Raw genomic sequence first — 21,869 nt, 5'->3', positions numbered from 1 at the left:
AAAACATATTGCAAAAAGGCTTTAAAAATATTATAACAAACTATTTAAAAGCCAAGAGATGATGAAATAATTACAGTTAATACAGAAGATGTATTATAATATGTTTAGAGACTATTATAAAAAATAAAGTATAGTGTTATGTATCCAAATGGTAATCTAATAAAAAATATTTGAATAATTGAAGAACAAACTTTAGCATCTCAGCTAAAGATGTATACATGTATGCTAACTGCTAACCATAATATTGAAAGAAAAGCATCTTTGACTCATCTTTCAGTGACCACTTTAAAAAATTATGATTTCAGATCACTCCTGATTTGTCCCCTGACTCAGGTGACTTTAACTTTTTGATTATAGATGCTTTAATATTATTCATATTGTAACATGAGTTTATTTTATAATTTCAAGCAAAGTTTGGGAGGCTCTAAATACCCGGCTCAGTTTTGAAAGGCTGAATACTAATAAAACAGAAGGCGCATGTTGTCAAAATGAATGAGAACTTGTGTTACATCTCAATACCTTTTTCAGCGCACACTGATTTCAAGTTGTCAGGTATTTTCAGAGTTCAGCCCGACTTCAAACAGTTTCAGGCGATGGATTTAACTTTGTTTGTTCAGTTTCTCCAGCCGGCCTGTTTACCCGTCAGAATACTCTGAACCGTAAACAGACCTGACGCTGGACTGTGAATTTTTATGTAAGGTTGTCACGTCACAGTCCAACGCCTAGAGGTTCAGAGAGTGTGCTTGCATTTGCACGTGTGTGTGTGTGTGTGTGTGTGTGTGTGTGTGTGTGTGTGTGTGTGTGTGTGTGTGTGTGTGTGTGTGTGTGTGTGTGTGTGTGTGTGTGTGTGTGTGTGTGTGTGTGTGTGTGTGTGTGTGTGTCCCTGAACACTGTGTACTGGGCTGATCAGCTGAGGTCCCTCCAAGTGTTTGCTCAGTAAATAATATCATCTGGGCTCCTCTCGCTGCCTCTTTTTCTCTCCCTGGAGATTGAACCAAACATGTCTGTCCTCTCACGATCATGTAATCTGAGGCTTAATTGTGCTCGTCAATAAATCTCCCCTCCGCTGCGTCACACTCTCAGCAAGGTTGTTTTTAGTTACCTGGCTCCAGCTGTCAGGCATTGTATGTCTTAATGCTCAGATTACACTGAGGAAACTTGGGAGTTGTATCTGATTTAATGCAACAACTTCCCTCACAATGGAAGACTCATATCATGTAGGAAAGACTTACTGTTGAGAAATCCCCTTCAGGTGATGCTCTTCTTCCTCCTGCCGAGAATGAGGGAGGAAAAGTAGACAACCTGATAACCCCGGGAGCAGCGTGAGATTGGGAGCTGCCTGCTGCCTCTGCTGCTGCTGAAGTGAGCAGAGTGGATTGTGTTTTGCAGCAGCTGATAGGAATCTTAATGACAGCTCTCTTGATAGCTTGCAGTCTGCGGGGGGTGGAGGGGTGGAGGGAGAGGATTGGCTGAGGATGAAGGAAGTCTGCTACTTTTCCTGTTTGGCCTTATTGAGCATCTGTGCTCCTCAGTACTTAAAAAAAGGTGGCTGTCTATCAAGTCTCTATGATTTTATTGCTGCTAATACTCCACCCTGACTGATAGTAAAACCTGCTCAACATTACTTATGTCAATTATTTTAATTAGATGTTAAATTAAAAGGCAGCTGTTGTTTTTCCACATAGGATGACGCTGTTTGTTGAACTCATTGTGGAGATGTTGTTGTGGTTATAACCTGCCTCGGGGTTGTCCTTAATTATGATTTGTGTATTGACAATGGTTTCATATTTACCCAAGCTAAGTGGAGTCTTGATATATCGTACGTTTAGAGCTTACATAACTCTTCGGCATTGCATGTCTGCAGCAAGTGACTTCATGGCATGTCTTCTCAATGTGTGTACAGCACATACAGGAACACTGGTCAGACATGCCATGACGTCTCTGAAGTACAGTGTGTTTCTACTGAGTGTTTGTGAAGTTGGCTTCATTCATAATTTTTCCCTGTCTAGCTGTAGTATCCCAAAAAAAAGCCAGGAATACTGGACGCATAGAAAAGGCAAAGAAACCTTTAAATAACAGAAACTCACGTTAAGTAGAAGTGAACCTCTAAAATCTGATTTGTTGGGCCTCTTTTCATTATCTTCCTCTTCCTCAGCAAAGCCACGGAGGATAAGCATAATCCCCTGGCTCTCTTGTCCATAATAAAGTTATTATTTAATTTTTATTGCCTGTTCTATATATAACTAAATATGAACCAGAGGAAAGCTGAAAATCCTCAGAATCGGCACACCATAACCACCAAGTTTGTAGCACTTTTGGAGGTCAGACCAGTACTTTGGTTCATACTGAAATGTCCTCATGACAAAAACACACAGTGAGTCATCAGAGCTGTAAGAACAGATCAATACTTGACTAATCAATGTAGTACAGAAAGAAACCATTAAAGATGCAGTAAGCAACGTGAACACTTGTATGCTAAAACATTCCACCTCTCCCTCTCTCACCTTATATCACTCTGCTAAGCCCCTCCCACCAAGTGACACACCAGCATGCATGCAAACTGTTGTCATGCGAACTGTCTGTTCCACTCAGCTAGTTATGCCGGACTCTGAGGACAGAAACACTGACAGACTATCAATATATATAACAAAAAAAAAACAAAGTTGAAAAGTAGCAACTGGTGTGTGCCCACAGCCACTGTGCTCCAAGCAACAGAGGAGAGGAGAGAGTGAGAGGAGAGAGTGAGAGAAAGAGAGAAAGAGAAAGAGAGAGAAAGAGAGAGAGAAAGAGAGAAAGAGAGAAAGAGAGAGAGAAAGAGAGAGAGAGAGAGAGAGAGAGAGAGAGAGAGAGAGAGAGCTGCTGACAAAATTCAAGGAGAAGCTGGACGATGCAAGGCTGTGCAGAGGCACTGTGATTGTCTAGTTACGTGCAAGCTAACCCTTAATGGTTGTTTGATTCAGAACGTTTTTATTAAATGAAGGGGTTGGTTCTCACAGACACAAACCTAACACACACATTTCAGTATGATATTGTTACTGACAAGGGATCTACATCCCAAGTCTTTTCCGTGATCAATCTTTGGAAATGTTAACGATCAATTATCGATTAATCATTAAAAGAAAAAACCTTAACATTTTCCATGTCAAAAACAAACCCAAATGTGTTTTGTCCCCTGAATCAAATTTTCCTTCACGACACAATGTATATAACTGAAGGTATTAAATAGCTACGGATCGCATTGAGGTGTTCAGAACGTTAAACAAACTGAATATCAACATGTGGAGCACGCTCATAATCTCTGCGGACATACAGTCAGATAAAGTGAAGGCTCAGACCACAACATGTGGATTTACTGCAACAAGGGAACTGAACAGAAACATATTTCAGACTCACAGTGCCCAGTTTTCTGCCTACTCATTCTTATTGAGAAAAATAAACATGTGAATGCGGTCAGGTGTTAGCCAGGAGCGCAACCGGGTCATAATCAGTCTGGCGGTGGAAAAAAGAGCATTCGTGGAGACCTGTCACTCAGCCGCAGCGCCCAGCTCAGCGTCTCTGCTGTGTGCAACACCTTCAGTCATCTGATTCACATCAAAACATGCTTCAAAGTTAAAACGCCTCTCTAATAGCTAAACGAAATATGAGACCACATGATGTTTGTTCCATGTGATAGGAACGTATTCAAACACATTTTTTGTTTCGATTTTCTAACAATAAATTAATCAATAGTTGATATTATTGACACAAAATGATCAGAATTTGTTGTTAACCAAAATTGTCTGGTCTCTAAATTTCAAAAGAAATATCCATCCAGAAATGGACCTATTAATTATATGCATCATGTTTTTCCTTTTTGTAAGTCATTATGATTTATAATATTCTTTACTAAAGGGACTGACGTCAAGTAAAGAGATCCTTTGTGTAGCCTCAGTACAGCAGAGTTCAATAAGACACATTTTCTCTCACAGTCTAAAAAAAGATTCAAATCCGAATCAAAGAGCACAGCCCTCTCCCCGCCTTGCTCAAAGGTTCGACAATAATACAGTGAGAAATCCATCACAGAGGATGAAGGGATTTCTATTTCTCCCTTTATCCTCGTACTGTCAGGTTTGATTGGAAAAGTGCTCTCTCTTCTACTGTTAACACACGCCACCCCGAGAGCAATAACTTTATGCACATGAGGGGGCTTTTTTTAAAAGACACTGAGATTTGGAGATGTGCTAAAGCATGACTGTATCCCAGTTTGGACCTTTTCTTTTCAAATTGGCACACAAAAAACAGGCGACAATACAGTTTATATATATAGTAGGTTGGGATGTACAGTATGCAGTAATCAGACTAAGGGTGCTAGCATAGGTACAAGTCAATTCAGGGAGTATTTCAGAAACTTTGAATGTCATCAGTGGGGGGCTTTGTCCTAGAAAGTGTTATTTGTTAGCACTGTGGTGTTCCCGTAGAGACAGATGGTAATCAATAGCAGGGGATGAGTCCAGGTGGTAATGTGTGCAGCTTTATGAATGACAATCAGGCTCTACCTGAAGAAGTGAACCACAACAAAGGAGGTTCTGCTTGTCCTCCTTTGTGTGGTTTCACTTATTCAGAGTGTGTCCTCCCTAAAATTTCATCAACACCACATTAAAAAGGCCGTTATCTGGATGTCACATCACTGAGTCGGCCACTAAGGAGCATGTTTGCTGTAAGGATGTGTGTGTTTTGTAGGATAATTATTTGCAGGTTTGCTAAATAGATTTAGTAGCAGCAGGAAGTTAAGAAGGGCACCTTCATTAAAAACATATCCTCTCCTCCACTCTATCCTCCTCTCCTTCCCTCTCCCCTCTCCTCTCCCAGGTCTCCAGGGCTGCAGGCGCTTCCAGTCGTCTGCAGTCAACTACAGCACCATGTTGCTGGAGGCTGACAGCGAGCGTCTCTACGTGGGGGCTCGGGGGGCTGTATTCGCTCTTAATGCCTCCGACATCTCAGCCAGCTCTGCTCTCACTGTGAGTCTGTTTGTTTCTGTGTTGCTGCAAGTCGTGTGCCTCTGCTGCCATACATTTAACTCTGTCAGGGCTTCATTTGCATCACACAGTGCTGGAACTTTTTCATTCTGAGGCGAAAGTGTTTACTCCCCAGTTTCCCCCTTTTGTGTGTGTTTGTCTGCGTGCATTAGCTTCACTTTCTGCACAATAAGACAGTTACACCACAGGAGCATCTGGCTGCATATATTCACATACTAATAAGAAGAAACTAACTACTGTATCTTATCACTGTAACTCTAAATAGAAACAGAATTTATGCACAAATTATCCACATATTGAAGAAAGTTGACACAGAAATAGTTCCTAATTAATGCAGGAGTTAGCTTTCCGTCTATTTCAACTGAACCAGGTTTCTGTTCAGGCTCTATCTTTGGAAACTGAGGTATTATTTGTAGTGATAGAAAGTTTATACCTTGAACATTTTTGCACAACACAAACGGTTCCGCCAAGGCTTATTCAGAATATCATTAATAATCTTTCCTTGAGGATATTTTTAGACATCCTCGAGGAAAATGTTTAAGATATACAGTATAACTCTGCATAATGTGAAAAGGATACAAGCCACATCTGTTACCCATTCAACCTACACTCCATAGGAACCTCTTTATGCAGTATATTATTCACATGGCCATTCCTTCTGAGGCTCTAAATGGTGTGAGGAGGTACAATTCAGTCAGGACACTGCGCATAAATCTAAAAATGTCAGTCGATGTTAAAACCCAGAAGAGCAATACAGACTTTATTTGAGAGGTTTGTTTCGGTTCAACAATTCAGAAAGAAGACAACAGATTGTCAACATAGCGTCTCATTGTGATGTACTCTCACAGGCTGGAAGTAGAAAGTCTGTCTCTGACTCCGCTGATCGATTAACACTTAATTCTAAAAGTACTCGTGTTGATTAGTATTCATAGTGTTGGCACCAGTAACAACAGACAAATCAACTGGAACTGAAATATTACTAAAATTATATTCATATCTGATGTCAGCATTGACTGTGTAAGTTCCCCAGGAGTGTATTTTCATCACTGTGACTGACTCCAATCCTTGAATGATTGCATTTTGCAGGATAATTTCATTTAGGTGAATGTCTTGAAAACGCTCTTTCATCTTTCAAGCTGCTGTGTGTGTAACCTGCTGACAACCTGACGTCAAGCTGTTATTCTAATTATGTTAATACCACAGTAGCATCTGTCATTAGGTGTAATTATTAGTATGTGTGTAACGCTGATGCACAACCACACCTCCATCTACTGCTTTAGACACTAAGTCTATTTATCTGTTACAGGAGAGTTTAGAAAACAGGCTGCTGTTGAAAACATCATTCAGAAATTCAGATGCTGTGAAGGCAGCATTCCTGATGTGTGAATTATTAAAGCAAAAGATATCACTCAGTTTATCTGCTGTCAGATCTGTGGCATTCAGCTGAATTTTATGCAAGTCACTGATGTGATATCATCTAACTCTGTCTTTCTGACTAACTGCATGTTACGTGGTGTGTTTTAGATTGAGTGGGAGGCCTCCTCCGAGCAAAAACTTCAGTGTATGCTCAAGGGAAAAGACAATAAGGTAGGCATTTAGTCATCTATCTCCCTCAGTCCTTTTCTTTTCATCTTTTTCTGTTTGCTTCTCTCCGATGAGATAATATTCCCCAAACGTCATATATTTCTGCCTTTCTCTTCCTTTTCCAGACGGAGTGTTTTAATCACATTCGCTTCCTCCAGAGGTTCAACTCCACTCATCTCTACATGTGTGGGACGTATGCCTTCAGACCACTCTGTGCATATATAGTACGTCAATGCAGAATACATTACAGCCCTTCCAGTGCTGCTGATAGTTTGTTTCAAAGCAGATAAAGTTGGACAGAAAGTTTGTTGCTTGTACAGAACAAACTATGGTAACACTTTCTCTGTATCCGTTGTAGAACGAGGAGAAGTTTGTCATGTCATCTCAGCCTGAAGACGGCAAAGATAAATGCCCCTATGGGCCGACAATGGGCTACACAGGCCTCATCATTGGTAAGCCCTCAGCATTTATCAGCTGTTTTAAGAGTTTTTCTAAAATACTGTATAACCAGATAAATGATTTGTCCTGCAGACCAACAGATGTATACAGCCTCCCAGTACTGGTTCAGGGGATTCCCAGACATCCGACGCAACTCACCGTTCCCCACACTGAAGACAGAGGATGCTCCCACCCGCTGGCTGAACGGTGAGTAAATCTCCTGGAATCATAAAAGACTTTTAAGCTTTTTTGCAGCAGGGCGGCCTAAGAGGTCCGAGCTCACAACTGGATTAAGATCCATATCAACAAGTAACTCTTTGCTGAAGTAGGAACCACAACTAAGACACTCGCCTCTTAACACAGCCTGCTCAAGCCGTGGACTCTTAAGCTGTTGCTTTGGCTTGTTGTTCTGTATTAAAGGCATGGAGGCAGAACCCTCCTCCATCCAGTGAAGTTTCTCTGCTGTTAGAAGCAGCAATGGTGGTACTAGAGGTGAATCAACTTCTGCGTAAATGAGGGAGCCTGCAGAACTGGCAGAACTATGTGTGTGAGTGTGGAGAGATGCTGGCTCTGTTGTTATAATGCCAGCATGCTTTGTAAAAACACATCGGGGCAACTATACTGTCGCAATTACTCCACTAATTCCTTCTGCAGTACAGCTTAGCTAATATACACCGAACAGCAGAGCAACAACTACTGCAGGGAGCGCAGTGACATTTTCATACTTCCCACACAGTGAACGCTAATGACTTTGACGACCCCTTTGTTCTCCATCAGGAGGCTTTCATTTGTAGTTTAAGTGTCATGCCTCTACTTTAGGTTCACTTATTTAAAAAATGTGTGCTCCCCTCAGCATGAATTATAATAATTTGGATGATACCTTGAGATCTTTATTCTGCACCGTAATCAGTTTGTCCGACATTTAGGCTTATGACCAAATAGCAAAGGAACTTGTGACACACGCTACCACATTAGAGTAAGATAGTGCCCATAAGGAATGACCCCAAAGCAATGAATCATGTTAACATCGCCTTGTTGTACTTGTGCTCTCAACACTTGTGTTAACAGTGTCAGTGCTGTGATTGTAACGCCTCTGCCCTCATTTTACAAGAAGAAAACCACTGTAATAAAGATGGTTATCTTCACTGATCTCACCTTTCACGGCTTTAAAGAGACACTTCTGGGGTTGTTAATGCGTATTTCTCCCAGTGACCTACTTACTTGATGACACTCTATTGTTGTAAATACTTTCAAGGCTTGATTGCTTCATATTCAGGAGACTTCAGATGTCTCCACCGAGGATGACAGTTTGAGTTGATGCCTCTTTCTCTCCCCCACACAGAGGCAGACTTTGTCGGCTCTGCTCTGGTTCGAGAAAGCTCAGACAGCAGCTCCGGCGATGATGACAAAATCTACTTCTTCTTCACCGAGAAGAGCCAGGAGCAGACAACGACGTACAGTCACAGCAGGGTGGCTCGGGTGGCTCGGGTTTGTAAGGTGAGCGCCGTTCAAAAAAAGAAAGATTCAGGATCTAATTTGCAAGTCTTCAGTGAAGTCTTGGTTGATGATAGCTGAGGTGCTGTAATAGATGAGGGGCTGGATGAGGAATGCATTTGTAACAAGGCCTCCCGCTGTGATTAGATGAGCCGACTGATGAATGTGTTGCAGAGCCAGTGTGGCTCAGGGTGAGAGAGATGGATGACTGCAGGGGAGAGACAGACTGTTAAACATCCTCTGCTGCCTTAAATGTAAATAACTTTTGTTTCCTGCTGCCCAGGAGGGGGTTAAAAAAAGTGACCTTCATACTGAGATGTAGTGACCTTGTTGCTTTCTCTTGGGCCGACTTAAAATACTCACGAGTTCTCTCCTTAAAACCTAGTAGCATATTAACATCGTAATAGAGATGCATGGGGGCTGCATGTATGACTTTCCCAATTTGCCGCCGGCTGAATACATTTAAAAGTTAAATCAAAGGGCAAGATGATGCTTGAGAATCGTGGCTCTGTATCAGGCCATTTCATTGTCATCCTGTCAAAAAATGTTCATCCCTCACACACACACACACACACACACACACACACACACACACACACACACACACACACACACACACACACACACACACACACACACACACACACACACACACGAATACACGAATACACTAACATTACCATTGCAGAAGGAACCTATGGGACGCCATTACCTTATTAAAGCTATCATTATTGCTTCTCTCTGCCATCTGTTGCTCTCTTTAGGAGGTTCACTCCCTCTTGTGTGCCGCCTTAAGCCCGCCATATATTCTGTTCTGTCATCCATCCAGCTCTTACCTCATTCGACCTTCTTCCAGGCCTTACCTCATTTGACCCTCTCTGTTTGTCCTTCCCCTCCACCTCTCTTCCCACAGGGGGACCGAGGAGGCCAGTTCACTCTCCAGAAACGCTGGACGTCCTTCCTCAAAGCAAGGCTGACGTGTTCTCTACCCGAGTACGACTTCCACTTCAACGTGCTGCGGAGCATGTTCGTCATGCCCGGCCACACGCCGCAGGAAACGCTCTTCTACGGCATCTTTGGCCTGGAGTGGTGAGTGGAGACGTGTGTGTTGTCAAGTTGTCAGCATCAGGGGGGGGACTTAGGGGGCGCTAATGTAAATGAGTGAGGGAAAGATGAAAGGGAGCAATCGATGCATAAAGACAGCCAAAGAAGATAGTAAGGGTCGAGATGAAAGAGATGAGAACTTTTTAATCCAGATGATGTGAAAATTAGAAGTTTGGTGCATGACTTTAACAGCAGTTTGAGGAGAGGGTATTGATTAAAAATGCAGATTTAGACAGGCTTAAAAGAAGATTTAATCCATACGACTTCAGCGGTGGTTGTTCAGGAACATCGCTGGTTAGTATGGATGTGTGGTTTTTTCTGGTACTTTCTTGCAGCACTTTAAAAATTATGCAGAATAAAGAACTCTTTTAAATTCATTTGTGGTACTTTTTGTCAGGGACAAATACATTTCTGGTGGTTGCCTCATAATAAAAGTCACCTTTTTGTTTGTCACATTTAAAAGCAGGTTGTGGGAGAACAAAGATGAAAGCTGCATTAGCAGTCTATGCAGATCTGAAGACAGAGTAAAAAGACAGAGTAAAAAGAGTCCTCAAAAAAGTTACATTTTTAGGATTACAGGCATGCATTTTCCTGAAACTGCCTAGTAACAGGAAGGAAACCTTAATCTTGTGTTGAAGTGCAGGCTAGGCTGCAGCAAAAAAGCCTCTGTGTAGGGAAAGAATCAATGAGCACAGATGTTTTGTCATACAATTTTTAAAAACTTTGAACTGTTTCACAGTGTATTTATTTCTAAAGATGCCTTGTATTTTTAACAGTCCCAGAAGTTACTCCAGGGAAACATAAAATCTTTTGCAGTGGAAAATAAGAATTGAGAAACAACATCTCTTCTCACACACGCACTGCTAAGCATCTTTGGATCATTTCAGGACACCCAGAACTGGATTTTTTCAGGCACTTGCCGTACACACATGCATCTAACAGCAGGATATTGTCTATGTTGGACGCTATTCTTGAGAGTGAGAGGGGGGTGGCACATGTAGAATGAGAAGGAGTCTTATGTAATGTTGTTTCTGGGCTCACACTACAACACGTGAGGATGTGTCTGATGGATAAACACAACAGAGGAAACAATAAACTTAAAAGCGATGCGAGCAGTAAAGAGAAGCAAAACTCCTCATAACACTCCAGACTTGTACCTCCTGTGTTCACACATCAGCTCAGCCTGAAAAAGCCTGGATAAAGTTGTGGGGAACAGATTGCGTGCACACATGCACCTCACCTGAACAATGGTGGGAAATTCTTGGTAGTGCAGTGCATGTGTGAAAGAGCCTACTTCTGTTAGGAAACTCTGTCTCCTGTACCTGTCTCGTACCTCAACTCCTACTAACTACACCTCTCTGAAACCATTTTGCTTTCTTTTCCTTCCCTCCCACTCTTCTCAGATACGTACAACTTTATATCACACTCATACAATCTCTGACTGAGCTCACCCCCCTCCCTCCCCCGTACTTTCCTCTCATTTGTCTTTTTACTTTTCAGCTAGGTGAGCCACTGATCTACTGTACTTGTACTGCTATCCCTATGGCAACACTAGGTTTACTGCTGTTACTCTTAAAGGCTTCTGCTCTGGTCTTTTTCTTACTCAGTGTGTGTGTGTGTGTGTGTGTGTTTCTGTATGTGTTATGGTCTTTAGGAAAAACGTGAAGGCGTCTGCAGTGTGTCGGTTCTCTCTGTCTGAAGTCCAGGAGGCCTTTCAAGGACCTTACATGGAGAACCAGGACTCTGGCTCTAAGTGGAAGGAGTACACTGGAAAGATCCCTGACCCACGACCTGGAACGGTAAACACGTAGATGCATGCAGCACTTACATGCACTGCTGCTTTCTCAGTTACTCACACATGAAAAGAAAGATCCCTACTCCTTCATCCCTCAATGATTTACACCAGAAAATCCCAGCAGAGAGAAAATGAAAGTGATCCAAAATAAAAATGCATTAAGAGAGGAAGCGGAGGAAAAGATGGAGGGAAAACGATACAGTGTCAGTCTGAAGAATGGGGCTCGAAACACAACCGGCTTATGTCACTGAAACCCATTTCCATGGCGATTAACTCCAGCCCGTAGCTTTGGCGACAATGGCTTAGCATGGCAGCCGTGTATGTGGCATCGTTAGCAGGAGCAGACATTATCCACTGTAGTGTCACTTCAACACTTTGTAGGACTTAATTTTAATGTTGCTATTAAAAGGAGAGGAGAAATGGTCAAGAGTTTTAGCTGCAGAGCGTGAAAGCCTCTTACGGGAGCTGGCTGAAGTCATTTGAAAAGGACAAAAAAAGAGAAGCAAAGATGTTCCCTTAGTCAGGTGGAGAGATAGCTGAGTCGACCGAGTGTCAGCACAAGCCGTCTGCTGAACCCACACACACTCCTCGTTGTCCAAGTGAAAAGTTGCATTCTGCACCGACTCAATCTTCCACAGGCTTAAGTTTCCCTGCAGACCATCTTTGCTAAGCCTCGTGACATCCTTGCTTCCTTCCATTTTCCGCCTCTATTTCCAGACAACTTTATTACAAACGATCCAAAAATGTCTCTCTTCCCCCCGCAGCACACATCCTGCTTTGTAACTTGCTTATCATCCCTCCTCTCATCGCTCTCTCCCTCTGACTTCTTCTCCTCGCAGTGTATAACCGACGCTCTGAGGGCCAAGGGCATAAATGTGTCCACCTCCCTGCCTGATGATGTGCTGGATTTTGTCAGGAGGCATCCTCTGATGTCCCAGCAGGTCCAACCTTCAGACAGACGTCCACTTCTGTTCAGGAGGACCACAGACTACACACACATGGCTGTAGAAATGATACAAGGCTTAGATGGACAAACATACCATGTATTATATATGGGCACAGGTGTGTATGAACGTATGTTGAATTTTAATGGTGCAAACTTGAAATATGCTTCCCTGTGTTGTAGGCAGTTACATAAAGGGAATGATACCTCTTTCACTGCTGTTTGCTCTATATCAAGCTGAGTGTAGTCCTTAGCTCTACTCCTGCCCAAAGACTAAAAAGAAGGGACTGCCCTCCTCAAACAGGCCCCTATCCCTTGTGTTTTTTTGAATGATCACATCCTGGGCTTTCTCTCTACTGAGTGCGGGGCCTTCCTGGGGTCTGGCTGTCTCTGTGGCGAGGATACCTCAACTCAACTCAACTCAAAATGTATTCATAGAGCACGTTTAAAACAACTGGGGTTTACCAAAGTGCTGTACAGATCAAAAGCAGCACAAATGACAAACATAACATACAATACGATACTAAAATACAATACTGAAGTACGTAAACACAGTGCAAATATATAATAAAATAAGATGGAATAAAATAAATTCAAATTGAATTAAGATTAAGCCAGATGCCCACTCAACCTTGATTAAAAGCCAGGGTGAACAGGTGATTCTTGAGAAAGGATTTTAAAACCTCAATTGATCCCGCAGAGCAGATATGTTGGGGCAGGTTGTTCCAGAGCCGAGGGGCGGACGCTACAAAGGCTCGCTCACCTCTGGTTTTAAGCCTCGTTTTGGGAGTGACCAATAACGACTGACTTGACAATCTCAGTGTTCTGGCAGGGACATGATACCTGCATCACATACTGCTTTCATTTTTAGACATACTTGTTTCTTTTCTTGGCCGTGTGGGATTTTCACGTTTTGATATCAAAACGTCTGAAATGCAATAAAATATAAATACGGCAGGGGAAAAAAATCACCCGACTTTATACAGAGACAAACATCACAACACTATAATAATGCAAAGTTACACCCAAGTCTGGTCCAGGTAGTTGTTAAAAATTATTAAGCATCTCCTACAAAGTCCTCAATAACCTCGTCCCCTCATACCTGTCCGACCTCCTCAAACGTCGCTCCCCATCTCGCCGCCTCAGATCATCAGATGCCACTCTCCTGTCCCCTATCACCAAGTCCAAGCACTTTGGGGGACAGAGCCTTTGCCATTGCTGCCCCCAACTCTCTGGAACTCTCTCCCTCCACACATCCGCACCTCTGACTCACTTCAATCATTCAAAAACCACCTCAAGACCTACCTGTTCAAAAAAGCATGCAACACATGACCTCTACCCCTGCCCCACCTCAGTCCTTGTTCTGTTTGATTTACCTGTTTTATTTTTAGTTTCATCTGATGTAAAGCGACTTTGAGTACTAAGAAAAGCGCTATATAAATCTTATGAATTCTTATTATTATTAAACTGCTCTGCACCCTATTAGCACTGTCACTCCTGAACTTCTTCTTTTGTGCATTTCTTGCATTAAATACATTCAGTTGTTTAAATGAGAACTACAAAATCCTCTTTTCTTAACCTTCCTGAATGAACCAAAGATAAGTGCATTAACACTTGTAAATTAAAAAAGGCAGGACATTTGAGTGAGTGGATAAGGAACACAAAAGTCAGTGACAGTAATATGTTTTGGAAATTGGTCAGCAGAGAAACAAATCACACTCATCCTGCAGCACAGGCTCCTTTGTGGTGGAATGGTGCTTACGTTTTATGTCTCTCCTCTTTGTGGTGCGCAGATGAAGGATGGTTACATAAAGCTGTAGAAGTCGAGGGTCAGCTGCACATTATCGAGGAGCTTCAGGTCTTTGAGGAGCCACAGCCTGTTAACAACCTGAGGGTGTCTGCTAAACAGGTAGCGTGTCTGAGCATCACTATCACACACACGCACAGAGTAATCATCATCCTACAGTGTTAAAAACCTCTCTCTCTCTGCCCACAGATGAGTGTCTACGTCAGTTCTCCCTCAGGTGTGGTGCAGCTCCCACTCTCTAACTGCGCCAGATACACTTCCTGCTATGACTGCATCTTTTCCAGAGACCCTCACTGTGGCTGGAACGGAGCCCAATGTGTGGACATCATGTCACAGGCAGATAGGTGGGTGTTAAAGGGTTTGTGTGTGTGTGATTGGATCAGGTGAATAGTGCTGCAGGTGCCCTTTTTGTATGTTTGATTTGACTAACCCCAAGTATCACCGTGCCCTGCCACAATGTTGGCAACAAGAACTGTTGCGTAATCACAATGTTGGCAGAAACTTGATGCTAGCTGTGATAGTAAACATAGCGTGCAGCTGTGTACTTAGAGTGTACTGATTAATGCTGACAGATTCGCTAACTCTGTAAAAAGCAGTTACAGATGCAACAACTGAAATAAGAGACACAAATGGAGCAGAATGAAGTAGAAAAATTGAAATAGGGAAATAAATCCTGAGTTTATGCACCAACAGAATAAGATATTTGTCATGTTAAAGCGAATACCTGATTATTTTGGCACTAATTAGCTAACTGTTGTGTTTTCTCCATTTTGCAGATCCACTTTAATCCAAGATATCCAGCATGGGAGGAGTGGATGTGAGAACACGCAAGATGGTAAGTAGAAACCTCGTCGTGTGGCAGGTGCAGCTGCTTTTAAAAAATTGCAATGAATGATGAAAGGCAGATATAAAAACAGAGAACGTAACGAGGAACTTGAAAGATGTATAGTTGTCATCAGACGACATGAAGGCCTCTTTGAAAGTTGATTATGCACACCGCGTTGGCAAAATCCTCTTCTCTCTACTTTAATCACATTTTTGCCATCTCTGGAGAGAAATCTGTTTGATATTCAAGTCAGGCTAATGCCTCCTCTCAGTTCACTCTTTCAGTCTGATAAAATATAGAAACTTCTGCCCCCCGTGTTGGTTTCCTTCTATACGAAAGGTGATATGATGGCAGGGTTTTAAAGGATATGTAATTAGAGATTATGTTTTATTATCTGTGTGTAACCTTCGATACATTAAGCAGATGTTAAGCAGTTAACATATAAAATAAGTCAGAGGCTAAGTCGTAGGTTTTCTTGTTATCTAATGTGACATCATAGACTATAAATTAAGTGAATGTAGTTCTCTGATGTAACTTTATGCCTCCACTTGCCTCTTTCACTGTCATCTTCTTACTTTTGGAGCCAGAACTGACATATTTGACTAACAGTGTGATGTGTTTTGATACTACTCTAGGTGACAGGCTGTCAGAGTAGCAACCTATAAATCACTGGCAGCCCAGCCCTGAAGCGTGACCTGCTTTATTGTGTATTTGAGTCTAAGTAGGACCAGTATTTACTTCGTACTGTACTGAAGGAGACTTAAAATAAGACTTTAAGACCATAAAGTCATCAAGAAGAAAGTTTCAGAGGTCATGCGTTACTCTATAAATAGGCTGATTTTCATCTTTGGTCTCAAATAAACAGACCATGCTTCACTTTTTCACTAACTTGGCTCCTAAGGGGGGCATTAGTTGAAAAATGTACATCATGCTGTATGGAGGGAGACTTGGAACTGGATATTAAAACCATCAAGTAATTTTTATTGAGATACATAAAGCCTTATTATTGTCCAGATTTTTACTAATCTACCTACTGTAGTTTAATAATTTCCCCTCTGGAAGAGTTGTCAGAACAGATATGGCGGACACAACTCGAGTCTCCTTCTTTTAACGTTTATTTCACACGCATACACAATAAACGCCCACTTGCCTACCGATACTTGGTGGTTAGAAGTTATCTTGACTCTTAATCAGGTAGTAAACCTGCAATATACACACAAGACACAACTCAAAATTAACCAACATAAGTTTACATTAATTCTCGTTTGAAACATCAGTACTGCCAGCATACAATTACTCACTTACAAGGCGTACCAGTCCTGATGCTTAACTATGTGTAGTGAAACCTAAAGGATTAGCTACGCTTTTTGGTCAGCCCTGCCTACTCCGCACACACAGAAGGGAGACCAGGACACTCCAATTCAATAAAGTTATGTTAAGCTCTCAAGAAAACATCTATCACTTAAACAGAACAATGGTTGCAACTGCTATAAAGTTATAAAATTATTGAGGTCATAAACCAACTGTGGGGTAGGTTTGTTTTTGACTGCTGTCCTCTCATCTGAAGTCGCCCCCTGCAGGACCTCACAAAAACCACAGCTTTACGACATTTCTGCACAGGCTTCACTTTTAAACCTCGAGCACAGCCTATGTGTGACTCTGCACTGTCTAACTGTATTGATGTGTTTGCAGGTGTTGTACTCCGTAGCCGTGCTGTGCGTGTTGGCGATGACGTCCTGCTGCAGTGCGAGCTCAGCTCCAACCTGGCAACTCCTCTCTGGACTCTGGACGACAGCGAGCTGCAGGGCTACGGCCTCAACTCCGGCTTCAGAACCGGCACAGATGGCCTGCTGATCATCGAGGCCCGGCAGGACCAGAGCGGACTCTACACCTGCTTCGCTGTTGAGAACAGCATCAAGGTTGCCATGGTTTCCTACAATGTCACTATCCGCCTGGACCTGCCCCCTCCCCCACCTGTTGAGGCAACTGAGGACTCTTACAGTCTCTTCGCCACTCACCCACCACCGACTCAGCATCCTTGGTCAGAGAGGCCCCTTCCTCCATCTCCGGCCTCTCTCCTCCCCCACTCAGAGCTGCTCTCCCCCAGAAACATGCAGGCCATGTACCTGTCCCTCATTACTGTCCTCGGCGGTCTGTGCATGGTCCTCACCGTTGTCCTGGTCTACGTTGGTTTCTGCCTACGAGTTGGTAACAGAGGGAAGTACTCCCTACGCGCTGCAGCTGCTGCTTATCCCATCAACAAGAGGCACAACAGGAACAGGAAACATAGCAGAAACTCCGCCCACATGGAACTGAAGACTATCTCAAGCCACTGTAACGGCAACGGGATTTGTAATGGAGTTTCAAAGCAGCACAACGGTGACATCCAGGAGGGAGGCTTCCTCCAAATCGTCCCGGGTGAGGGTCACACGTCGCCCAATAAGGAGCCTCCTCCCCCAGCTCCTCCTCTACCACCGACTCCTCTTCTTCCCTCTCCAGAGTGTGAATTTCCAAACGGGCTGTCCGCCACACTGCCCAGCGTCCTGAGGAGGATGAACGGCAACAGCTACGTGCTGCTGAGGCAGAGCGACTCTGAAAACACATCCTCGCTCTGCCACTCCTTCGCTGAGGAGCTAAACAAGATCTTAGAGAAGAGGAAACACACTCAGCTGCTTCCAAGGCCAGATGAGAGCTCTGTGTAGACTGATGTAGCTCCCCCTGTGGTGGGAGAACTGCTGTGTTTTTACCTGGTGCTGAAGTGCCTGGCATATGACTCATGATTGCTCAGACTGAAGCAACATAAGAGTCATGTCTACATTTTTATTTTGGATTTTCTCTTTGAAGTCCAGTTTGAGCTGATTGACGTCCACAATTCATGAATTTCCCAACCACTCACAAGGGAGAATTAAAATTCTGGGAAGGGATCAAGAATAAAACAAAGAGTTATCTACCTCACCTCAAAAGTGGGACATGGGCCGTCAGTCTAATCTCAGCCGCAGAAACATCTCTGATCCACAAAGCACAAAGAGGGGCCCACGGCCTCTGAGGAAGAGCAGAGCCCCACAGGAATATAAATACATGTGAAGACTTCTGCTGTGAGGCGGCCATATTTGGCTGGATTTCAAATGGAGGGCAGCTAGCCAAAGTTTGTTTGCACTGACAAGTGCACAGATGGCCTATGCATTTTTAAACCATGACATTCACACGTTATAAATATTGAGGGAGATGGACGTGGTGACCGAGGGAGTTTGGTTGGTGATGATTTAAAAACTGACTCAAGACTTAATATTAAACACTAACTCAGATCAGCACATCACACTTTAAACCAGCCTTCCTTAAGAAATGGTGAACTAATCCTTTTTTAATACAAAAAAAGTACATAAATATGTATATATGAATAACCTTTGACTGCCATTTCTAACATTTTATGGGTAATTAAATTATTTACTGTAACATGCTGCAGTTGTAGATCACAGTATGTGGTAAAAAATTGCCTCATGGAGGCGTATATTGGCTTCCATTCACATGTTTTAAATCAAGTCAGCAGTTCTGATAACAAACGGCCATCCAACGCACACTTATATAAGATTAATGTGAATTCATAATAAATACAATTTCCAAACATAACAGGCAAATTAATAAACAAATAGCATAAATTAACGTTTGCATAATGTCAGAAATACGAAGTAGTGATTATTTCACCATGCAGGAAAGGACAACCTGACTAAATATGACAGTATTATTCATTTAATGCACTTTTAATTCCAGTTTTAAAGCTCTTTGAGAAAGTGAATGGACACTCACTCAGACCTTGACTCAAGAGGCAGCCGGCAGGAGGAGCTTTTTTTTATCGTCTGTCTCTCAGTGTGAAGAGCTGCATGTGTGTCTGCTGGACCTTGTTTGACACAAGTGGATTAGAGGGAAACATTGACTGTCTCAGATGAACCCAAACCCTCTGCTGACTGAGTGACAACCAGCAGGAGGCTATTACACAGAGTGAAGGACTGTGAGGAAGACGGGGAGCCAAAAGAATCTGAGGTAAATAATGTTTTTATCTCACCGACTCATCTGCTGCACAGGCGCTTTGCCAAACAAGCACTTATAAAAATGGATTCCGAAGTAGCTGCATTTGGCTTTGCACCAGTTTGTTAGTTAAAAAACCCTGAACGTACAATGTTTTCTCCTAATTTAATAGATTTGAATCCATTTGTATGCCAACAGCTTGCTCGTCTGACTGCATGATTGTTTTTTAATTTGTTGAACAAGTTGAAGTTCAGAGGTGCCCAATGAAAACGTCTGCTATGGTCTGATTCACAGCTAAACAGAAGCACTTAACAATCTGAAGGCATATTTTATTAATGAGAGGAATCGGAGCATGAAGGACATTATAACATAAACAAAGGGCTTCATTTGTGTAAATCAGGATGACTCCCAGCCTCTCAGTGAGCTGCCGTATCTCTGCGAAAGAGCAGAACTTATTTTAGAAAAGTTTGGCATCTGAATATCAGGCTGTTTATTTTTCCTTCCTGCCCTCTCGCTGTTGTTCTCCTGTCAGAGGGCAGTGTTAATTAAACACCCATCTTATGACAAGTCTGACCTTATTGCTGAAGGAAGGAGAGACAAGATGAAGTTCAAGATTTCCTCAGAGATTTAGAGAATAAAACACTCAAGCTCCCAATTATTTTCTCATGACCTCAGGCTCAGTCTGGGCTTTTGTGTTTTTATCACTGCATGTCACAATACAAACTGCCAAGGGTGCATTGAATGCGTATATGCACATATAGCAGAGCAGTGCATACGTCTCCATAGGCGATTGTGTCGCACTCTTGCATAATTGCACATATATTTTAATTTCTGAAGCCAGAAGTGTCGGGAGTGTTCCTGCTGATGCAAAGCACAACACTTGAAGCTCTGCAGTCAGTCATCAAAGACATGAAAGGAGAAAGATGCAGCTTCATGCTTTGCACATTAAAACACTCATTAATGCTCTTTGACCTCATCTCAAAGCATGACACAAAGTGAGCGCAACAGCTGGGATTGTGTTTGTTACGTTCTCATTCCATAGTCCTGAAACAGCTCCTCCAGTTAATGTTGGTTGAATGCAAATACGTCAAGCTTTGGTTTCTATAATGGCAACATACTGCTAACTCGTTATGTAAGCCTAACAATGATTTTCTCTGTCTCTGTTGTTTGTAGGTCTGCATGGGTCAGTTCCTTAATTTCATTCTCGGGGACACAAACTCCCAACCAGCGTCAGATGGCAGGACCCGCTGCAGAGATGTTCTTTTAATGAGCAGTCAAATGAAATCCACCATCATTAGAGGACGGCTGAGCCCAGATGAGAAAGAAAGGCTGGATAAGGGCTTCTGCATGAAAGTGTCTGCACCTACAGCTCTGCCCTCACACAACTGGAATGAAAATTGTCAGCTGCAGTGTCTCGCCGAGCAATGTTTGTCCCTCAGACAGCCGGGCTTTGTGTGCACAGAGTGTTCTTGCCTTGGTGCAAACTGTCTTGACCAAACTATATAAACTCTGACTTCCTGTCACACCTGCTGCATGAATTCTTGTCAACAGTGCTTTCTTTCTTCTTTAAGTAACAAGGATAACTCTTTGATTTTAATGAAAAGTGCCAAGTTGATGTTTAAAAAGTGCTTTTTCCTGCAAAAACCAGAAGGGAAATGTTTTATGAGGCTTATTTATTTTTCAAATTTTGTACATTGTGTTGTTGGAAGTTCTTGTCAATGTTGTTGTTTTTAAATGCCACTTGTTAATCACTTTGCTGGTGCACAAGTGGCCTGTGTTGCACAAAATGTGATAAATAAGAGCACGGTAGCCAAGAGCATGCTGAGACTGTACCAGCAACGACATCATTCAATATGTATAACCTACTAATGGGAAGAAAATGACACCACTTTACCTTTTTACTGTAACCTTTTTATTAGGGATCATTCGGCTTTCCTGTCACTTTAATGTCCACATATTAGCTTGATTTCTATTTGCATGTTACACTCGGTTTGTGCACAAACTAACACAGAGAATAAAGGGGCAGTGAGTTCCTTCACATTTCAAAGAGTTCAAATAAACTTTGTACTTCATCTCTTTTCAACTTCTCATCATTGCTTGTGTTAAATTACTCCTCGTCTTTTATGTTTGACAGAGATAGGTGGATAAAACTAGTATGATATGGTAAAAGGAGGCAGAATATCCTCGGATCTTTGTGTGATTATTGTCAGACATTCATAGAAAGTAATAATAACTGATATTTATATAGCACCTTTCAAGAAACCCAAGGTTGCTTCACAGGGTCAGGTAGGGGGTCTTGGGGGTAGGTAGGGATATCTAAAGGGGAAAGGCTTTGAGGAAAAGGTGTGTTTTGACTGCTTTCTTAAAAGTGTGCAGGGTAGGGGTGCTGTGGCTGTCAGAAGGGAGAGAGTTCCACAGAGTAGGGGCTGCCACACTGAAGGCTCTGTCTCCAAAGGTCCGCAGCTTAGTCCGGGGGATGGAGTGTGTTGTTGTAGGAGGTCAGCCAGGTATTGGGGGGCGAGGGCATGCAGGGATTTGTAGGTGAGGAGGAGGAGCTTATAGGTGATGCAGTACTTTACAGGGAGCCAGTGGAGGTGAATGAGAGTGGGGGTGATGAGCTGCCAGGGCTTGGTGTGCGTGAGAACCCTGGCAGCTGAGTTCTGCACGTATTGGAGCCTGTCCAGGGCATTGCTGGGTACCCCGCACAGGACTCCATTGCAGTAATCCAGCCGGGAGGTTATGAAAGTGCAGATGAGGGTCTGGGCAACTGAATCTGAGAGAGATGGACACAGACGGGAGATGTTCTTGAGGTGATAGAAGGAAGACTTTGTGACTGATTT

The 21,869-nt window shown here is 42.7% G+C and overlaps 1 protein-coding gene across 1 annotated transcript in view; it reads left to right on the top strand.

Annotated features, from left to right (window-relative positions):
- LOC117811726 (semaphorin-4G-like) overlaps positions 1-21,112 on the top strand; it is a 36,409-nt gene extending 15,297 nt beyond the window's left edge. Inside the window, exons 3-16 of the mRNA XM_034682162.1 lie at positions 4,849-4,997; positions 6,540-6,602; positions 6,725-6,823; positions 6,958-7,051; positions 7,131-7,244; positions 8,380-8,534; positions 9,445-9,620; positions 11,290-11,434; positions 12,270-12,492; positions 14,167-14,282; positions 14,370-14,524; positions 14,957-15,015; positions 16,699-19,044; positions 20,203-21,112. Coding sequence (XP_034538053.1) covers positions 4,849-4,997; positions 6,540-6,602; positions 6,725-6,823; positions 6,958-7,051; positions 7,131-7,244; positions 8,380-8,534; positions 9,445-9,620; positions 11,290-11,434; positions 12,270-12,492; positions 14,167-14,282; positions 14,370-14,524; positions 14,957-15,015; positions 16,699-17,708 — 2,558 coding nt within the window. The 3' untranslated portion in view covers positions 17,709-19,044; positions 20,203-21,112. The remainder of the gene's footprint in view (positions 1-4,848; positions 4,998-6,539; positions 6,603-6,724; positions 6,824-6,957; positions 7,052-7,130; positions 7,245-8,379; positions 8,535-9,444; positions 9,621-11,289; positions 11,435-12,269; positions 12,493-14,166; positions 14,283-14,369; positions 14,525-14,956; positions 15,016-16,698; positions 19,045-20,202) is intronic.
- Positions 21,113-21,869: the final 757 nt, after the last annotated feature.

The sequence above is a fragment of the Notolabrus celidotus genome, chromosome 4 (genome assembly GCF_009762535.1).
Source record: "Notolabrus celidotus isolate fNotCel1 chromosome 4, fNotCel1.pri, whole genome shotgun sequence".
Classification (NCBI taxonomy): domain Eukaryota; kingdom Metazoa; phylum Chordata; class Actinopteri; order Labriformes; family Labridae; genus Notolabrus; species Notolabrus celidotus.
Note: the sequence above shows the minus strand (reverse complement) of the source record. Positions and strands in the feature narration are given on the sequence as shown.